The sequence below is a fragment of the Phoenix dactylifera genome, chromosome 4 (assembly GCF_009389715.1).
Source record: "Phoenix dactylifera cultivar Barhee BC4 chromosome 4, palm_55x_up_171113_PBpolish2nd_filt_p, whole genome shotgun sequence".
In the NCBI taxonomy this organism is placed as follows: Eukaryota; Viridiplantae; Streptophyta; class Magnoliopsida; order Arecales; family Arecaceae; genus Phoenix; species Phoenix dactylifera.
The window spans coordinates 19,797,024-19,818,251 of record NC_052395.1 but is presented as its reverse complement, the minus strand read 5'-3'; the positions used below and the strand labels follow the sequence as shown (position 1 = coordinate 19,818,251).

General features: G+C 45.2%; 1 protein-coding gene and 1 pseudogene across 1 annotated transcript; both read left to right on the top strand.

Annotated features, from left to right (window-relative positions):
- The first annotated feature begins 243 nt into the window (after positions 1-243).
- Positions 244-384, top strand: LOC113463172 (annotated as a pseudogene).
- An 18,049-nt stretch (positions 385-18,433) lies between these two features.
- On the top strand, positions 18,434-20,195 carry LOC103713954. Its single transcript, XM_008801017.4, has 4 exons — positions 18,434-18,575; positions 18,812-18,991; positions 19,087-19,153; positions 19,384-20,195. The coding sequence occupies exons 2-4, from the start codon at positions 18,825-18,827 to the stop codon at positions 19,678-19,680; spliced, it is 531 nt and encodes a 176-aa protein (XP_008799239.1). The 5' UTR covers positions 18,434-18,575; positions 18,812-18,824; the 3' UTR covers positions 19,681-20,195.
- Positions 20,196-21,228: the final 1,033 nt, after the last annotated feature.

The window sequence follows — 21,228 nt, the reverse complement described above, 5'->3', positions numbered from 1 at the left end:
GAGGTTGATTTGAGGCAAAGGAAGGGAACAACCATGCTTGATTGGGCCGGAGAGGCAGAGGGAGATTACGTGCAGCATTGCAGCCCATACCCGGCCTTTCTAATCAGAAACCACCATGCCACAATCCAAATTGCGAGGGATGTAGCCCTATACAATCCTACGATTTCTTTTCCCTTTTTTTTTTTTTTGATAAGGGAGGTAAAGGACCATCCGTCCTTTATTTAAAGGAATTGAAGGAGATAATTACCTCTCTCGGCCTTTTGGCTTAGATCAAGTGCAGTATCTGCTCTTAACAATTTATATGAACCTAGCTAGGAGTTAACCACAGTGTTTCACATAAATAATTCTTCCATTTTTCCATGAAAGGATTAAATTTGACTCCCAAAATTGCACGAGCGACATTCCCCTCTACAGCCCCTGTTTTTTTTTTTTTTTTGTTCTTTCAAAGATAATCCAAAACTTTTATTTGAAGCCATTCTTCTGATGACTGCAAAAGTCAGACTCCGGTAAGAAGTCAGCCTCGGGTCCGCCAACTTAATAAAATCTAAATCTAAAAATCCTCCACTACAAGATACTGCGAGTGTTTATTCTTTTATTTTTGTGCTTCTCCGTGTTTGTCCTTTGGGGTGGTAGGGGGGAATTGGGTGTGTTCGTGGAATGGCTTTGTGCGCCGCGAGAACCACGGATCACCAGGGTAATATGATAGCTGCTACTGGACCGTATGGAAGCTTTCCAAGTTTGGCAAACGACCTTGCCAAGTCCAGTGCATCAGTCACATAGCCTGCAAGCTTTTTGGCTTACTATAAGCGTGACACTCTCATGTTCTTTTTTTGACGAAGAGGAAGGCAAAGCCAACCAGCTTTTATTTTTTAAAAAAAAGAGTTTATAGAAATTTTTTATAAAAAATTTACTGAAAATATATATTTATAAAATAATAATTTTTTTTAAAAAAATAATAATCTGTAAGTAGACTTATTAAACTATTCAACTTGCTGAATAATCTCATAAGTGATTTGAAGGATCTCTATATCTTCAACGTACAACTATATAAACTCTGCATCCTGATGTGAGTCAGCTTTTTCTAAAAAAAATAGATCAATGCCTCTCAACGTATGGCACCAATGCTACGAAGTTATTCCAAAGTTTGAGATGAGGGATAAGCAGCTTCTTGAACATAAATGCTTTCAGCTTCTCTGACACTCTAATGTTGCCTACAACAAATTTCAATTTGGACCGATTCAGTTGGTTTCTTTTACATTTTGTTCTCACTTTCGTCTCTGCTATCTAAAACCTATGAGAAGGGGCTCAAATTATGGACATTTTGGTTGGCGAGCAACATTGCAGGCTACGTCCTGCCCCTTTTTAATGCTAAACTTCATTGAATTGGTATTTTCTTTGTAGAGGGGAGCGAAAAAAAATTAAAAAAAAGGAAGTGGCACATTGTAATAGCTCGTCCTCATGGATTGTAATATGCTTGGGGACTATCAGTAGAAGTTAGAGAAACCGCATTGCTGTTGATAAAAGAGACGAGTTATTTGGAAGCAGCTTATGTTCAGCTTAATGTTTTATTTGAATCGGTCTAGCTAGATTAGCAAACAGGTTGATTGATATCTCTAACATGACGTGCCCCATGAGGAGAGAAAGCAGCTGCCGATCTTTTTAACTTTGATAGAAAAAAAGTCCAATATATTATGGGATATTTAGTGCTTTGAGACCACTAGCCTAGCCTAAACTATTTTAATGGCATGGTCACAGTTACATATTCGTTTGCAGGTAAATCCTGGCCCTTTTTGCATTCCAATCTAAATGTTTTCATTTCCATGCCACCAAATATGTTTACTGTTCCCATCTAGGTGTTTTCAATGCCCATCCTTCTATGTCAATGCCCACGAGCAACTTATTCGAAGAAGTAATTAGAGGATTTGTGAGCAAGTTCATGATTTTTTTTTTAGGAGATTAGGAAGATGATTTTGCTTACAATTCTCTTGGCATTTCTCTTTTATCAGCTAAGGGGATGTCTGGTTGCGAAATAAATTTTAGAAGGTTATACTGGTGAAGGGATAAATTGAAGAGATGAACCTATTCTGCAAAATAGGGTCTTTTTTTCCTGGGTCCATAGGCCCAGAAAATTAATGTTGGGAATAAGGGACATTTAATGTGGAATGAACTTTATGTGTCTTATATTTTAATGCAAACAAAAAGAAAAAAAGATCTTACTAATTTCTAGAGTATTGCTATATTTCCTTAAGAAGTAACTCACGGTTGTAAAGTTGGTCTTTGCTGTAAGACAATAGGGCTTTAAATGTTAATTTAGCATGCAAATGGCAAATTTATATTGTTTTTTTAATGAAGAGGAAGACAAAGCCATCCGACCTTTATTAGAAAATGAGAGTTTACAGAAACTATTTATAAAAAATTTGTAAGGAATAAAACTATAAAAAAGCAATAATTTTTTTTTTACAAAAAATAGTGATATATAAGTAAACCTGTTAAATTATTCAACAAACCGGACAATCTCATAGATGATTTGAAGGATCTCTGAATCTTCAACGTACAACTATATAAGCTCTGTATTTTGATGTGAGTTAGATTTTTTCTAAAAAGATAAACCGACATTTCCCCATATATGACCCAATATTTTAAGGCTATTCCAAAGTTTAAGATGAGAATCTAGTAGCTTCTCATATGCTTCCAACTGAAGCAGATTGGTAAAATTTTCTGCAAAACATAATAGATAAAATTTATTTTTTTAAAAAAAAATAATTAATAATAGCTTGTAGAAAGTGCAGTTTTCTGTTATCTAAATCGCCATATTTCTCATTTCCCTGGCATAAATATATTTTTATTTTGCTAAATATATCCTATATATTTATTCTAATAAATTGTTGATGAAGAGAAAACTTACAAAACAAGTTCATGCATTCAACTTATTCTAAACAACTATGATTAGTGAAATCAAAATTATCGATCATTCCAAGAACTTTCTTTCTAATTAGTTGTGTGCATGGAATGACCTGAGATCCAGTTAATAAAGTTGTGGCGTCTCACAAGTGGCCCTCCGCCCGACAATAGATCCCCTGTTGAAGACAGCCTGGAAACACCAATAGTTCCCAACAACCAGATCCAGCTATATCCTAGTAGATTACCCTTAAATTCCTCACCAGCCCGTTGCATCCATGTAAATTAATAAAACAAAAGGTAGTTTAATTAATTGTCTAGGAAATGATGATGTTGTATGACTAAAATAATTCTGCGAAAAGTAACGTCACTGCTCGCTCCGTTTCCAAATGAAAACATGTGGGACCAAAATGGTCTTTAGGTTTTTTTTTTTTTTTTTGGTAGAAGAAGCAGTAGCCTGATTTTGGGGGTAAAGAGACATACACAAAGCTAGTGGAAAGCTCATGCCCAGAGTCATAAAAGTTATGATGGAGAGATCTAAAGACCGCACGTATGGTAGAATAAGATGCAACGAAACAATTTTGGATGCAATTTTGTTCAAATCCAAAAATCCAAAAACCCAAATATATGTTAGATGTATACCCTAAAAGCCAATATGGCTGATACATTATTAATTCTGCGACATAGTTTTGTACTTCACTTTATTATTATTGAATAATAAATGGGCATCTTTTTCATTCATATTGTTTATGTATCTATGAATCGTCCAAGAAATTAATAAGATGATGCATATTCTCAAGAGTCGAGAATTTGAGCCATGTGTCATTGGTGATTAGTTTCTAAATGCTCCTGATCGATGGATCATCACGAGGACGACGATCGATCCGATGAGATCAGTGCACAGATCGCTTTTCTTGTGATGGACGAGACTCGAGTTCACAATGTAGGGACACTAAAGTGATAGTGCAGGTGCTTGTTAGAGAACAAGGGTACTGAGCATGACCAAACAAGAAGTCACTTGGATGTCTATCCACTCGTCAGTGACTTGTTTGATGTTGCAGTAGTGTGACTGGTCCTTTGACCTGCGGTACTTCGGTTGCTCACAGTAAGGTTACTGTAGTTTGATTGCACGTATACATGGTCTCTAGTCATATGGGTCCTTGTGGTGTAGATTGGCTACAGTAGGTTTACTGTAGGAGTAGGGTATGTACCTATATGGAATCTATTGACCTTGGTAGATAAGGAGTGATCCTATGTGATTTATAAGACTGAGTTCGTAAGACCTCGGCCGGGGCAGTACGTACAATGGAGAAAGAGTTTTCTATTCTCGAACTTAAGTCGAATAAATCTTGATATATGACAGACGATGGGGTTTGACGTATTATCCATGACCTCCGTCCTATAAAGATCCACGATAGAAGGACTGTATCATATAATAACTGCACCTAGAGGTTCATCATTCTATTCTGCTGGGTAGCCACTGCATCCTGCTAGGTGTCACTGGTGGATGGTGAGACTCACAGGGACTATCTTGATGGTCTATGATCCCTGGTGAGTTGAGTTGGAATTGTTCCAACCTATTGAAAGGAGTTTTCAATGATATTGTGATAGAGATCGCAATATATCTCACTTCAGATAGAATAGAACCTATGAGGTCACACACATTAGAGGTATTGACTGATCTGAAGGTTGAATTGCGATTAGGAATCACAAATAATCAATTTGATTGATAATTGGTTAACCCACTAAGAGTTAGTGAATTGAAGAAGGAATACTTGCAATTGGATTGTAATTTAATTTAATTAATTGGATTTAATTAATTGGACTTGATCATATTAAATACATGTCCTACTTGGAGTAGGATTTCTAGAGTCCTAATTGGATTAGGATTTCAAATTAAATTAGAGTCCTACTTGGAGTAGGATTTCTAGAGTTCTAATGGATTAGGACTGAAATTTAATAAGTCCTAATTAGATTAGGATTTCTTAAATCCTAATTAATTTTAATCTAATAAATTAAGATGACTCCTAATTGGATTAGGATTGAAGAGTTCAATTGAGTCATGGTTCTATTAAATTCTAATCAGATTAGGATTTGAAAGGAAAATGAAAATGGGTGCACCTAATCCTCTTTGGAAGAGGATTGGACCCCCTAACATTGGCCCCCCCCCCCCCCCCCCCCACCCACTTAATTTGATTAAGTGGGGCGTGACAAAAAAAAGATAAGAAGGAGGGGCGTACACCCCTCCTTGGCTTTTACGTGAAGAAGAAAGGAGGGGCGTACGTCCCTCCTCTCTTTTCAACAAATGGATAAAGGTGAGCTCCTAAAATTTAGGAGCTCATCCCAATCCGCAAAGGCATAAAAGAGGAGGGCGTGCGACCCCTCCTCTCATCCTTTTTTCGCTTGGAAATACGGCAGCAAAAGCCCTCTCCTCTGATGGAAACCAATACTGGAGACTGGACAAGGCTTTCCTTGGAGTTGTGAACAGAGAGGCCCAAGTTGCCGGTCCGCTAAAAAGCAACGGCTAGTTAGAGCGAGAAGCTCCAGCGCAGTGCGAGAAAGCTAACGGCTAGCCGGCGGCGTCTCATCGGCGCTTGGCTAGGCTCCTGCCTTCCGGTGTGGCATCCACGGCGGGCGGGCGGGGCGGTGTGAAACACAGGAACTTGGGTTTTCCTTCTCTGCGAGTACCCTCGGCTTCCGGTGGTCTTCGGGCGGCTGGGGGAAACCCTATGGACCGCAAAGGGAAGGCGCCGACGGGGAAGACGACAGAGCCGACGGGGAAGACGACAGAGGGAGCGGCTAGAGGACCAGGTAAGTCCAACTCTTTTGGGCGCGGTGGGAACTCCGGCGCTTGGTCACGGCCGGGGCCGTGGGTTACTCAATGGCCCACGACCGAGGAGGTGGAGCGGTTGAGCCGCCGCTTCCCGGACGTCCTCCGGCTACCGGAGGAGCCGATAGCGGCGGCCCGGCTGAAATGGGAGGGGTGTGCTCTGCTGGCGCGCAGCTTCGGCCGCCGCGTCCCGGCGGAGTGGGTGGCCAAAGATGTGGCCGCCCGGGCAAAATTGAAGGACGTGGTGGCCGTCCCGCTCGCGGACGACCACCTCGCCCTCCGGTTCCGGTCGACGGAGGACCGCGACCGTGCCCTGAGCGAGGGCCCGTGGGTGGTGGCGGGGCAGCTCCTCGCCATGAGCCCTTGGGTCCCGGATTTCGAGCCGGACGCCGACACGGTGAAGACGGCATTGGTATGGCTTCGACTGCCCCGCCTTCCGCCGGAGTATTGGTCGACTTCGACCATCCTCCACATTGCGGCAAGGGCGGGCCGGCCGATTGCGGTGGACGAAATCACCGAGCAACAGGGGGCAATGGGCTTTGCCCGGGTAAAGGTGGCTATCGACACTACGGCGCCCCTGTTGCCGGGGGTTTTGATCCAGGAAATCAAGAAGGTGCGCTGGCAGCCCTTTGTTTTCGAAAACGTGCCGGCGATCTGTCCCCGGTGTGGGCGCATGGGTCATGTGGATGCCGCCGCCTGTCGTTTTCCGGCGAAGGGCCGAGCCGCGGACGGCTCGTTCTCGGGGGCGGTGGACGCGGGGGGCGGGACAGATCAGTCGCCTCCGGCCACTGAGGAGGAGGACCAAGGGCCAGTCTATGGGCCTTGGATGGTGGCGACACTGCGGAGAGCTCCACGGGAGAATCCTCTGCCGCGACCGGGGGAGACGATTGGGCCCGATAAGGGGTCTGGGTCGTCATCGACCCGGGTGCCACCCACGGCGGCCTGCCCGACCTCGCCGGCGTCACCGGCGGACACCGACGGTTGGCAGAAGCCAACGAAGGTCGCGCGCCGCCGGTCGCCGCTGGCCGGGGGTGGGGACAGGCCGGCTCTGGACCTCCTAACAGGCCCCGTCCGGGTTGACTTGGGCGGCGACCCGGAATTCGACTCGGTCGAACCGGTGGACCTGGGGCCGAGCTGGCGGCTCGACCAGATCGTCTCGGTCGACCCGGTCCTCCCACGGGCTGATCCTGGGTCCAGTGGGACGGACGTGGTACGGGCCCAAGCCCAAAAACGGCCCAGGCCCCCAGCGGGCCGCGGCCCACATGGGGGCCCAGGTCTGCCTAACCAAGCCCCTGGGCAGGCCCAACGCGCACGGGCCCAGCGGGCTGGGCGCCGTGGCCGTGGGCCGGCCCGCCATCGGCGCGCCCTGCGCCATCGGCGCGCCGTCCCCTGACGACGTGCCAGGCGCCGGTGGCGCGCCGATGGCTGCTGGCGCGCCCCGCACGGGGTCCGCGCTCGTTGTCACGGGCGCGCCCAATGCTGAGGGCGCGCCTGTCACGGGGGTCCTTCCCAGTGAGCAGGGCGCGAGCCCTTTGGAGCTGCAGGGCCCGCGGGCCCAATCCGCTATGGGGCCGCTGGCCCTGATGGCTCCGGCCTCTGGGGCTGGCCCGGAGGCCCGGGCAACCCAGGGTCTGGCGGGTGGGGGCCCTCTGGACTGTGCCCAGTCAGCCTTGGGTCCAGGGGACCCGTGTGTCCCGGTTTCCTTAGCCCAGGACGAGCTGACCCTGGCTGGGGGACCTGTGGCACCAGCGGGGCCCTTCCAGTTTAGCCCACAGGCCGACGGCCAGGACCACCCCATGGTGGGTGCGCCGAGTGAGCCGCGACTGTGGGGTGAGGTCGTGGGCCCTGGGGGGGCCCGGATGGAGTCTTTCGCTTCGGCACACCGGCTGCGGGGGCGCGGGAGGACGCTGACCCAGGCAGGTGCGTGGTGGGGGACCACCCCACCCCACATGCGGTGGGGAGCATGGCTGAGGCACCGCCACTAGGAGGGGGCACGGACCATTCCACTGCCGTGCAGCGTGTCAGGGCAGCAGTCATGGGGGTCATATCCGTAGCTAGTGGCGAGGAGGGGCGAGACTGCCGGGGCGCCGAGCCTGAGGGTGGTTCCGTGACTCTGGGAGAGGATGGGTCTGAGGCCGACTATGTGGACTGTGACCCATGATGATACTTGCTTGGAACTGTAGGGGGGCGGCCAAGCCGTCCTTCATGTCTACTTTCAAACGACTAGTCCAGGTCCATAGTTCGGAGATCTGTTTCCTATGCGAGACCCGATTATCTGGCGACGGGCTCAGCCGTTTGAGACGACGCATGGAGAGGGATTGGGAGACCTATGCAGTCGACTCCCAGGGGCTGTCGGGAGGCATCTTGGTTCTGTGGAGGCGGGGTGTGGGGACAGTTGATGTCTTCCACAACTGCTCCCAACAAGTAATCATGATAGTATCACGACCCGACGCTGCTCCATGGGTACTGTGTGGTGTGTATGCTAGCACGGACCATCGGGCTAGGAGAGTCCTCTGGCAGGAGATCACCAACCTGACCGCCCAGGGCATCCCGGCGGTAGCAATTGGTGATTTCAATTGTATCCAGAGCGCGAATGAGAAGCGGGGGGGGGCTGCTTTCACGGATCGAGTGGACAGGAGAGAGTTTCGAGACTTTGTGTCGCGGAACGGCCTAGTAGACTTGGGTTTCTCGGGACCACAGTTTACCTGGTGCAATAATCAGTTGGGCAGTGCTAGGGTTTGGGAGCGATTAGATAGGGCTCTTGCGACCCCTGATTGGATCCTCCGTTTTCCCACAGGCCGAGTTAGTCACTTGCCACGGATTGCCTCGGACCACTGCCCACTGCTACTGTCCACCTTATCAGGCCCCACGCACCGCAGCCCCTTCCGCTTTGAGAAGGTCTGGCTGTCGTACCCCCAGTCTTGGGATATTGTTCGCGCTGCGTGGCGGGCCCCGGTGCATGGCGATGCCATGCAACGGGTCTCACGCAAACTTGAGCTGACCAAACGGCGCCTCCGCCGATGGAACCGTGATGTTGTGGGCGATATCTTTCGGCGACTGGAGGGGGTTGAGACCTCGATCGCTGAGCTGCAGAGGAAGGAAGACCTAGGAGGCGTGCTTCCGGAGGACGATATGGCCGATCTCCGGGGACTTCTTGCGACTCACCACTCGCTACTACGGCAGCATGAGATTTTTTGGCGACAAAAATCTCGGGTGCAGTGGGTAAGCGAGGGTGATCGTAACACCAGGTTCTTTCATCGGTCGACGGTTATCCGGAGACTGAGGAGCATGATCCACTCACTGCGAGATGGATCCGGACATCGCGTGGAGGGCGAGCCTGCCATCCGGCAGGTCTTACTCGATTTTTTCCGTTCTAGATGGACGGAGGATGAGGAGGCCAGTGATGGGGACCTCCCTCTGACGGTGGATGCAGGTATTTGTGATGCTGAGAGTGTATCTCTGACCTGGCAGGTGTCGGCACAGGAGGTACAGGAGGCAGTCTGGGCCCTGGCAGTGGACAAGGCCCCGGGACCTGACGGGTTTCCCCCTTTTTTCTTTCGGCAGTATTGGGGTATTATTCGACTAGCGGTGGTGGAGGCTATCCAGTGTTTCTTTGCCCACGCAGCTATGCCTGTGGACTGGAAGGCCACCTTCATCACTCTAATACCTAAACGTCAAAATGCGGCTGAACCTTGTCACTTTAGGCCCATTAGCTTGTGCACAACCCTATACAAGGTTGTGGCAAGAATTATGGTGGGCAGAATGAAACCCCTCCTGCCTGGTATTATTAGCCAGGAGCAGGGGGCTTTTGTGGCCGGCGGGAATATTTCTCATAATGTCATGTTGGCCCAGGAAATGATGTGGGATCTTCGGCGAGCATCGAAGCGGCACAGCCTGATGGCAGTCAAGCTGGATATAGAGCGGGCTTACAACAGGATCAGGTGGAGTTTTCTTCAGCGGGCGCTGGAGGCATACGGCTTCCCGAGGCAGTGGATCGGCTGGGTTATGGGGTGTGTCCGGGAGCCAAGGTTTTCTATCTTGATCAACGGCACACCAACACCTTTCTTCGAGTCCTCCATAGGACTACGGCAGGGATGTCCCTTATCCCCTTATCTGTTTATTATCTGTGCTGATGTGTTATCTCGGTCTCTGCAGAGAGCGTGTGCCAGCCGGGAGCTGGAGGCTTATATCCCAGCCACGGGGGCCCACCCTATCACCCACTTACTCTTTGCTGATGATTGTCTTCTTATGGCCAGGGCACGGACTTCAGAGGCTCGGGTTCTTCGCCGGGTGGTGGCGGCCTACTGCGCGGCGTCCGGACAGAGAGTGAATTTTTCCAAATCTACCATCTCGTTCAGCCCCAGCACAGAGAGCGGAGTCAGACAGGAGATCAGAGGGATCCTACAGATACCGGAGCAGGAGGGGACACTTACCTACTTAGGTGTGCCTACTATTGGCCGGAGGCTACGGGTGGTTGAGTGTTCCGGTTTGGTGCAGCGTGTTCAGAGCAGGCTGGAGGGATGGAGGGCGTCTTCCTTATCCATGATGGGGAGAGTGACACTGGTCAGAGCAGTGCTGGGATCTATACCGGTGTATCTCATGGCCAACACAGTGGTTCCGAAGACGGTCCTGTTAAGGATCGAACGCCTTCTTCGGAACTTCCTGTGGGGGTCATACGGTGGAGGTCACGGAGTGCACCTGGTAGCTTGGGAGCAGGTTTGCCGCCCCACTAGTGAGGGTGGTCTGGGAGTGCAGTCCCTCATTGAGAGGCGCGAGGCGTTCATTGCTCGGCATGCGGCTCGGTTCATATTAGAGCCACACGGCTTCTAGAGTCAGGTGATGGCAGCCAGATATGGCCGAGGGGCTTTGGGGGTGGCACAGAGGGGTCGCCGAGTATCCTTCATGTGGCGTGAGATCGGGAGGTACCTACCGTCAGTATCGGCACACATCAGGTGTTTGATTGGCGACGGCCGGAGTATTGATGTGACCGGCGACTCATGGGTGGACTCCTTGCCTCTGAGCAGTTGGCCGACTATGTTTGACACAGAGGCAGCTGAGGGGCTACGGGTGTGCGACCTCCTAGCACCAGGAGGTGCAGAGTGGGATGAGGCCAGACTCAGGCTATTGTTCGGGGTACACCTATCTGCGAGGATTCGATCCCTCCCGTTACCAGGATGCGGGGGGCCAGATGTCAGGGTGTGGGGCACTTCGAGCCGGGCCAGTGTCAGGCTGAGAGACCTTACGCGCGCCATTCAGCCAGAGTACGAGCCGGGGCTGGATTGCACGTGGATTTGGAGATCCGGACTTCACCCGAGGGTAGCTCTCTTTCTATGGAAGGTGTTCTGGGACCGCCTCCCTACGAGAGCAGAGTTGAGCAGGCGTGGTTGGGGGGTCCCGGCTGAGTGCGGGACGTGTGGAGCTGAGGAGTCAGTGGACCACGTTATCTTCCAGTGTACATGGGCGAGGTCGACATGGCAGTGGGCAGGGATCCCGCAGGAGGCCTGGAGTGAGCGGCTACAGTTTCTCCGGGTGATACGGCAGTGGTTAGCCAGTTTACGGACCCGTGAGGAGGGCATTAGAGCTACTTGCACAGCACTTCAGATCTGGCTGGCAAGGAATGCCCGCACTCTCGGTGAGCGCAGGGTGTCACCGAGGTTCGTGGTAGAGTTTGCTCGAGCACAGGCCTCGGAGATCAGACCCGCCCCTCACTCAGACAGACCTTTGACAGCTCGGGACACCTGGGGTTCCCCCCTGCTTTGGCAGCTCCTCAGTTGGTGTTTTTCACCTGGGAGCCCCCACCCCCGAGCTTCCTCAAGGTCAACTTCGATGGATCGGTTTTGGATGGCGGCGCGAGTGGCGGTGCAGGCTTTGTCATACGGGGCCCGCACTCCAGGTTAGTGGCCGCCGGTGGCTGTCAGTTGTTCGATATATCAGTTCCTGGAGCAGAGCTGCGAGCAGCCTGGGCAGGCCTTCAACATGCGCGGGTAGTATTGCGAGCCAGCTCGATTATTTTGGAGGGTGACTCGGCCACTGTCGTCCGGTGGATACAGAGGTGATTGAGGGGTGAGGGCACAGACCATCCCTTGATTCGTGATATTGTGATGATGTGTGAGGAGGGGGCCTTTCTGGCCAAACATGTATTCAGGGAGGCCAATGGGGCAGCCGATTGGGTGGCTGCCCATGCGGCCCACCACTCGGGGTATGCCCTGTGGTCGGGGGAGGCGGAGCTGCCATTGGCACTCCGCGAGATTTTGTATTTTGATCTTATTGGGTGTATTCATACCCGTACTGTATGAAGCACCCGTTTTCGGCAAAAAAAAAAAAAAAAAAAAGCCCTCTCCTCTTCTTCCTTTGAGCCGCATCAAAGAAAAGAAAAAAAAAAGGAGGCGTGTGCTTCATCCTTTCTTCCTTCTTCCACCACAAAAATAAAAAGGCTGCAAGAGGTTGCTTCCTTTTTATTCTTTCATCTCCTCTTCTTCTTCCCTAAAAGAGAGCAATTAAAGGTTTGGTTGCTGCAAGAAGAAAGAATTTCAGCCATTAAGATTATCTCTGCAAGGGAGTTAGCACCTCGGGAAGATTCAAAGGCTTCGATCGGTCTTCTGCTTCGTGTGGATACCCGTAGAGGCCGGACGCGTGTGCGGCTTCAGGCGAACCTTCATCAAATACCACGATCATCAGTTTGTAGTGATCATCTACCCGCACAAAGTGAAGATCTGATCTTCCTAATGATGTAAAAAGTTTTTAATCCTAATCTATCTACGAACGATGGTTTTAAATTCTGTTCATGCGATGAACGAGATCTCGCGCATGCCTTTCGCTGCATTTTGATTTTTTGCGGCATGCGAGGGTTCCCAACAATATATACACAAATACAAGAACATAAAATGAGTTGGTTATGTAATGTTAATCCCTCCATATTTGTATTATATGCTTTCTCATGTAGGTGCCACTAATCTCTCGCTCATCGATATTTTATTTTAAAAATTCTAGTTGATACTTAGATTTCAATTATATATTTTAAAATTCAATCATTTACTCCCAATATTATGGTCTTTTCTTGTCGCAATCTTTCGTTGTATACATAGGACTATTATGATAGGGCCTTTATATTTTAAAAACTGTTAACCTGGACTAGTTTGCCTACTAAAATTATGAGCTAAATAAAATCTTAAAAAATTGAATTCGGTTATTAATCAAATTTTGCAATAAATTTGGGTCTTGCTCCTTTTGATAGATCTCGACCCAAATCCAAAGATTTTGCTTACTGATTTTACTTATGGATATAGCATGAATCCGACTAGAATTTAGCCCTACCTAGCCGACGACCATCCAAGGCTTCAAGCTCCAGGCCTCGAGCATATCTTGCTCATTTTGAATGCGAAAGTCAAAGCGGCCTCCGGATTCTCCAATAGTTAGAAAGTCGTGGTCTAATTTCGATTCTAAATTCAGCTCCCTTGCAGCAAAAAACTTTTGAAGTCCAAGATCCCAAGAACTTGCCGATGAAGCATAACTTCCATGGCTACTGAACACGAGGGAGCTCTGCTTCGTCGGAGACGAAACCCCTTCGAAGATGGCCGATGTCGGCTGGAGAGATCGCCTGAGTCCGCCAGTGGCTTTGAGACCCACTCCATGCCATCGCAGCAACATCCGCACAACCAACTGGTCACCCGCCGGTGAAGTAGAGCCTTGTCTCTGCACGCTTAGACTTGCTGCTAGCCGCCAGCCATTAGCTAATCCTCCTTGATGCGGGATTTGCACCCCGTCACCAGCATAGCCCCCCACCGATCCGAGCAACGAAAGTGATTGTGTCCCTCCCGAGGTATTGTCCGCTTTGGAGATGCCCTGCTGGTGCGGAGCTCGCGCAGGGGGCGCACCTGTCTGTGGGTGTGAAGCTCGCACAGGGGTCACCCGCCAACGCCCCTCACGGTTTTGTCCCACAAAAGGGCCCTCGAGAGGAAAGGCTTAAGCCTCCTCATTATAAGGCACAGACCTTTTCGCTACTCGGTCGATGTGGGACTAAATTCGGGAACCCCCCACAATACTCCCCATCATACACCCTTTCTCTCGCTGTTCCTACGTCCACAAAGGAGCTTTTATTCAAAGTGTTGTTAGCCTTTTGTTTTGTTATTTCGGGAGCAAAGGCCAACGCTGCTGCTAATTCGAAGGTTTCATTTGTGGCTCATCATTTGAAGGTACATTTTTAGATGGACGAGTCGGAGCTGCCGAGTGTTTTCTGAGATATGTTGCTTTTTAATTTTTTTTGATTGTATTCGTATACATTTTGTATGATATTTCTGTTTTTAGAAAGAAAGAAAAAAAAGAAGCTCGGCACGCACCATTTCCCTCAAAATGGAGAACCAAGTGAGTTGGCATGGGCCATGGTTTAAAACAACAGATTTATAATATTATAATGATCATTATAATTGTTTCATGTCCTTGCTTGCATGCTAAGTAAATACAGAAGCAAGAAGAAAAATAAAAAAAGAAGAAAGCTATCACAATGCATTATTCAGTATGATAAAAAAATCTGACACGACAAAAACAATGTTTGCTTTTTTATTTATATTTTTAAATAAAGCATTATTTTAAATATTAAATTTTATTGGCTCGATGTTGTTGCCAAGAAAGTGGGGAGAAATTATAAAAATCTTTTTTCTTTTGTTTGCTGATTGTAAAAAAATAAAATAAATTTTTTTCTAACAAATATAATATTTAATTTTTTACAATTTTAGGTAAAAAAATTACTTAATTTTAATTACGAAAGAAAAAATAAACTACTGGCTTAAGATAACTTGTTGTGCTTTAACCACATTTTGAACAACTTTTTTTATTTAAATTTAATAGGAAATATTTAATTTTTTTTTTCTTCTATTGATATTATTGAAGTAAGAGGATCTCTAGTATTTGAAACCGGTCTTGAAGCGTGAATTAATACTGTCCTTAAGCAAATTTTGCCCCACTATGTTGCTATTGGTGATCCAGCAAATTCGCTCCTAAGTATACAACAAAATCGAAATAGAATCCTAGCCAGCAAAACTAGGATTCCTCAGAACAACGGAATGAAAGATTTTGTAGAAGAAGTTGACTTAATCTGTGAAGGACATTGATTATTTATAACCCTGTACTAAACTCTGAACTAACACAACTTTTGGAACAGTGTCTGTTGAAAACATAACTGCTAGTGCAGCTGTTTTGTGCAAAACGAAAAAGTACCAAGTGTCAATCTTTGATTAATATAATATAGGCTTTCTCTCCACAACTTTCCACTAAAAAGTTACTTTAATATGTGTAGGATATGAATGTTTATAAAGCTATCTAAAAAACTCTACATAAGCAATGTAGGACTAAAACCCCTCTCAACGTTACAAACTACTAAGTGCTCGTTTGGTTCGCGGAAAAAGAAGGGGGGAAAGTGTGGTCAACGGGAAAGTAATGAGATGTCTTTTATTTGGTTGGAGTTTTCAAAGGAAAGAGATGTAAAAGTTGTATTCCTATGAGAATATGGTTCCCATATTTCATGGAAAAGTTTTTCCTATGAGAAACATGGAAAAGTTACTTTCCCATGAGGCAGGAATCACTTCATTTTTATTTTTTTTCCAAAAAGGCCCTTTAGTATTAAAGAAGCATTAAAGACCTAATTTTTATTAAGGGCATAATATGAATTATACATAACTTTTTCAGAAAAGTGAATGGTCAACCAAACATAAGTATTTTGAAAATTTGTCACTTTCCCATGGTTAACCAAACATGCCAAAAGTATTTTTCTAGGCATCCTCTTCTTAGAAATTTGTTTCCCAGAAATCATATTCCTTGGAGGAAAAATGCTTCCCGCGAACCAAACGAGCCCTAAAAGGAAGGAGACTTCCAACAGATATATCTGTATTCTCTTATCTTTCTCTTAGCAACCAAACAAACTTTTAGACAAATAGCGATTAGAACATAACAAAATTATCTTTCTGGTACCGTCTGCTATTTTCTGTTATTAATGCTACTATGATTTATGACCGTCATTATAACAGCCAAAATTAGTGGATTTTAATCCGTAATGGGTTAAGTGACTTTTCGCAGCAGCATTCTTTCCGTTCCTGGATTTTAATTCGCTATAGGCAGGTGGGCCCGACAAGGAGACATAACGGATCACGAAACGCCCCTTCCAGTTGGATTCGCATGACGACGAATCTGAGCAGTTTTTTTTTTTTTTGGTAAACTGAGCTGTCTCTCTTTCGACGGCCAAGCTGCGGTCCGATCTGTACTCCACATGCTTTTTAGTATGGACGGATATCCTAACGGCGATATCAGTTTGTCGCCGATATAATCACTTATAATTATCTTATCAGATGATATGAAGTGATACATCTCGATATTTTAACTGATATGATATTTAAATATCAGTCCGTATTTTCTAATCAGTTTTAAATGTTAATTAAAACATTTGTTAATTCAAAATTGCTATATTAAACTATTCCTTAAAATGGTGACTAATTTTTATTTACTGTATTGCCGGATATTTTGATAACATGATTTTTTGTAATTTCATCAGTTGATATTTTAATATATTAGTGGATCATGTATGAAAAATTCCCTCTTAGAAGGAGTCTAGCACTATAAATGCATGCAAAATACATATGCTTTCATCCTCATTTATATTAATATTATAATACCCTCGACTTATTCCAATAAGTAATGCTAGTATGTGTTTCTGAGGTAAGCACTATTTTTGAAAGGACCAAATCATTCTTTCAATAAAAATATTTTACTCAACATGAAATTCATTATGCATTGTTTTGTATGTTTTATATATTTCTAAGATATTATAATATTTTTTAATTTTATTCCTTGCCCTTTGTTCTATAATACCACAAATTGTTACAATAAGAAAAATTCAATTGATTGTTTTTTTGGAATTCTTATGAGAAACTAGAAAAGCAAAATTTGTCTAATAAGAAAAGGAAAAGATCATTTGAGAGGACATACAATAACACTGCTGAAGATGGTTTTCTTTATTCTTGGATGATCTTTTTAAATGCTTGATATCCATTTCTCTTCGCTTTTCATTATTTATTGCATCCGGTATTACTGAGGCAATCTTGAAAAGTTACAATACTTTTCTACTTAATGCTCTTCTATTATTAACAGTAGCCGTGGCGAGACAATGCAAGCAAGCAATGGACTTCTTTGTATGTTTGGCATCTAATTCTTACTCTAGCATCATTAATAGAAATAGTGAGATAACCAATGTCACATAGATTATATAATTGATTTAAGATTAGACCAAATTATATTGGGTTTTCAAAAGGACTATCTCTTTTGTTTTGTACATGCATCTCATGGTAAATTGAGAATATGCTCGAGGAAACTGGCTCTTGAATATGTTTTAACTTTTTTTGCGCTTAATCTGACTAACATTTGGCTTTCATTGGTCTATGTGATATTTTAATTTGAGTGTATGATTATTTTTTTTGTTGAAATAGATAATTCACACTATTTTAGTATAAATATATCCAACGAAATCGAAAGGTAACATATCCCAGAATGTCTCCAAAGCAAGCAAATAATCCAGGTTATATCATCAGAATGATCAGCTATGAAGGAGGTATCTAATCCACAACTCGATTTGCTTTTCGGTAAATATTAGCGTGATCGTGTATGGATTAGTATTATTTTTTTTTATTAGCATGATCTTATTAGAATAATTTTAGGAATTACATAACAATTTATATAAATAAGTATTATTTTTCTTTGTTAGTCTTATCTTGTATTAGCCTATATTATTTTTCTTATATAAAGTTTGTACACGAATATTTATAATTTCTGAAATATACCCAATATGTTAAAATAAAGAAATAAATTTTTTTTTTCATTCTATTTGTACAAATATTTTTATTGCGGTAGATGTGCCTCACAGTAAGTAGTAATTAGTAGAATGCTCCCTCTCAATATGATAATACAATGCTCATTCATCACCATACAGGCATGAACATAAAATCTCCAGCTAGAAATGAAAGATACCGACCAACTATACTAACAGCTATGGAATATATCACAAGATCTGATAAGAAAGGTATAAATACTTCAAAATTTAGGTGCATCATCACTGTCTCTCTCTATACTTTTGCTTGAGAGAGAGAGAGAGAGAGAGAGATAGCTCGAGCCGGCCAGACACATCACGCGGAATAGATTATTCCAATAGCCCAACTTTTCCCCAACTGGGATGCCCCTAGATCCTCTCTCTAAATCGCGACCGTTCGATCGTAGCACCCCACAAATCGGGACCCACCAGTACAGTTGATCTGACAACACCAGAGCATTAAAATAATCCATCCATCGATACGGTCCACTCCTAAAACCACACCTCGTTTTTTTTTTTTAAAAAAAAAAGAGAGCACCTACTCAGCTTCGCACATGCCCTTTTGAACCGGCCGTCCGCGGAAAAAAAAAAAAAAAAGGAGTGGTCGGCAAGGGACGAGGACGAAGGCCAGAGAAGGACGGCCCCTCGTCCGCACCGCTCTTAGATCCGATCACACCTTTTATTTTTTTTCCTTTTCTTTTCCTTTTATTAGTATTAGATATTTTTAACTCGTGGCCACATGTGGCCCACGTCACGAATGCGTCCATGTCAACCAATTAGCAGGCAAATCTATAATTTATTCTCTTGGATTCGTTTTCTTTTTTCCCTTGCCGTTCCTGGCCCTTCACTTATCCGTTAGAGCGCCTTTTTCTTTCTACTTTGTCCCTCATCCATCCTTCTCTCTTTATAAATTCTCCCACAGACCTTTCTCTTCTTTCCTTCCCCTATCTCTCATCATTTCATTATCTCCTCTCTCTCCACCCATTTTTCACACAGAAGGTAAAAAAATAGTTTGTGTTGCTTTTCTCTTAATTTGCTTCTGTATTGATGTTTGCTCTTGAAGAAATGATTATATGCGTTCGTAAGATTAAATTTTACATTAATTAGATGCCATTATTTTTTGTTTTCTTCTGTTATGGATCTGGGATTAAATCCGGCCAGATCTGGCGTTTGTTTGAGGTGGAGATATTTATAAGAGATTAAAGAAAAGCTTGGTTTTGGGTTTCTTACCGCAGATCTGGAGGAATTATGGAGATGATGAATCGTTGCGGGGGTAAGAAGAGCGGTTTTGCTGCCTGGGAGGATATGAGAGGCGTCGCCGAGCGGAACGAGCCGGTGGTGTGCCCCAAGCCCCGCCGGCTCACCCAGCTTGCCGCCGGCGTTGACCCGCTCCGGCCTCTCCGATGGCACGCCGGGTATTTTCCCTCTCACATATATACGATCTCTCTTTCTGTCTGAAAAAAAAGGTAATTCCTAACAAGATCTCTTCCTACGATTTCTTTGATGCCAGTACTCAGGTGGAGCCGCTTTGCGATTCCAAAGCGGGCATGGAGCTTCTAGATATTTTTCTCACAAAGGTAGAGCAATTTCCTTTTTTCCCCTCCTGAGTCCCGATTTCTAGTTCAAAAATTGTTTTTTTATAAAAACTAGCTTTCTTTTCCCTTGAATAAATCCTTTGATTATATGAAAACACTATGGATCTGAGCATCTTTTCCCAAATATTGAGATCTAGTGATTTCTACTATTAGATCCTCTAGATTCTCAGCCAACTGATCTTTTCCCCTTTTTTTTTTTTTTTGGGTAACAGGGTGGAGAGGCGAGCCCGGTGGCGTCGCCGCCGCCGTTCTTCTGCGGTTCGCCACCGAGCCGGGCGTCGAACCCGCTGGTCCACGACGCGAGATTCGGCGAGGAGAAGCCCGCCGGCCCGTCGCTTCTCCCGCACGCCGTCATCCCCTCCGGCTCGCCTGCGGCCCCCGCCACGTCAGCTTCCCGAAAGGGCTGCGGGCCCACCAAGTTCGGGCTCAAGCCGGCCGCCATGAGGATCGAGGGTTTTGACTGCCTCGACCGCGATCGCAGGGGCTGCGGCATCACCGCCATCGCCTAAAAATTCGAAAAAAAAAAGTCCCAACTCTTTTATGTTTAAATTAACCGGTAGGAGATGGAGAAGAGAAAGAAAGAGAGATTGACGGCATCCAAATCAACGTTAGGAGCTGAGAAATCCTTGTGATGACTGTATATAAACCACTATCATTAGCTTTTTGTTCTCGATGTTTAATTATGGGAAGGTGTAGATACGGGAATAAGCGGGGAGGAGGTTGGTCAAGCTTTGTTTTCTCCTCCCTCTTCGTTTTTATCTTCCTTTTTTTCCTTCCAGGCTAGTTTTTGGTATTTTCCATTTGATTGTTACTTATTGTCCTGTTGGAGATGAGCGAGTTCTCTCCAATCCATCCTTTGATATCGAGTCTGTTGTGATTCTATTCTATTATGGGTCTAAATTGAGGCCAAGAATTTGTAAAAAGAATGGTAGGATGTGGACTCAAGAGCTTGAGTCATGGGATGTGTATATAAAGATTTATTTATGCTTTGATAATATTCTTCAGACTTCGGCCTTTTCAATTAGCTGTTTTCTGTAATTCTTATTTATGGATTTGGTATACGTTTGCAATGGTGGATGTGCTCGAAACTCTGGAGCTTGGAGTCAGTTTTTGCCATAAGTTTTTGTGGTTGAGAAATTTCACCGAGATCAAGATTCTGAAAGTATAATAATGTTTAGGGGCTGTGAAGTGCTTCTCATTCCTCAACAGGAAACGACAATGTAATGTGTGTGTTGTTGCGAAATAATTTTTTCTAATGAATGCAGGCACATTGCATGTGCAAGACATGTGAGATTGAGTGAGCTTCACAAATTAAACCCAATCACATTGTGTGGAGATGGAGCAGATCTTGCTTTAAGTCTTAGATAGGATATTGGCATGATAGATCTAGCATGGGAGATCTTTAATAATTGCTGTGTCTTTTAAGTTATTTTGCAAGTGGGAGATCTTTGCTTGGATCAGGTCTGAGTTTTGCTTAATCCTTAATCCCTCGGGTATAAGATTTAGATCCGGATCTAGCCATCCGATCCATCCGTTTGTCGGTTGAGGGCGAATTAGATTAGGCCTTCATTAACGTTAGGTCCAAGTTTTGTTCACAAAACCCATAAAATTAACTAATTTCTGGTGGGCTCCAACTTGGTGCAATCGATTTCCATTCTCACACCAGAATTAAGACCAGGACTCAGTCTCAACATGGAATAAGGGTTTTCTTCCCCAGAGAACAATGAAATGCTTTTGATTTTATTTATAGTGCTTTTACGATGATTGACGTGTTACCTACTTAAGTTGTCTTTTTCTTTTTGACAACTTCCTTTCATCTTCCTTAGATTTTTTTAGCGGGTTCTCAAGTAGATAAAAGGGGCTGAGTCTGAATTCTTGTTTTCCCCCTCTTTTATAAATTTATAGTGGTCAGGCCATTCTCGCCCCTCCCAACTCCTATACATAGTTTCAATTCCACTGTAACTCAATTTCTTCTATATGTTTCAATTCATGGGCCTTGAAATTGGATTTATCTTATGAAATGGCCCCGTAAATTGTTTTATTTTCTGAGTGCAATG

Coding starts and splice junctions, on each gene's coding strand:
- LOC103713954 (XM_008801017.4), top strand. CDS start 18,825: ATGGAGATGATGAATCGTTGCGGGGGTAAGAAGAGCGGTTTTGCTGCC. Junction 18,992..19,086: donor CCTCTCCGATGGCACGCCGG/GTATTTTCCCTC, acceptor CTTTGATGCCAG/TACTCAGGTGGAGCCGCTTT. Junction 19,154..19,383: donor TAGATATTTTTCTCACAAAG/GTAGAGCAATTT, acceptor TTTGGGTAACAG/GGTGGAGAGGCGAGCCCGGT.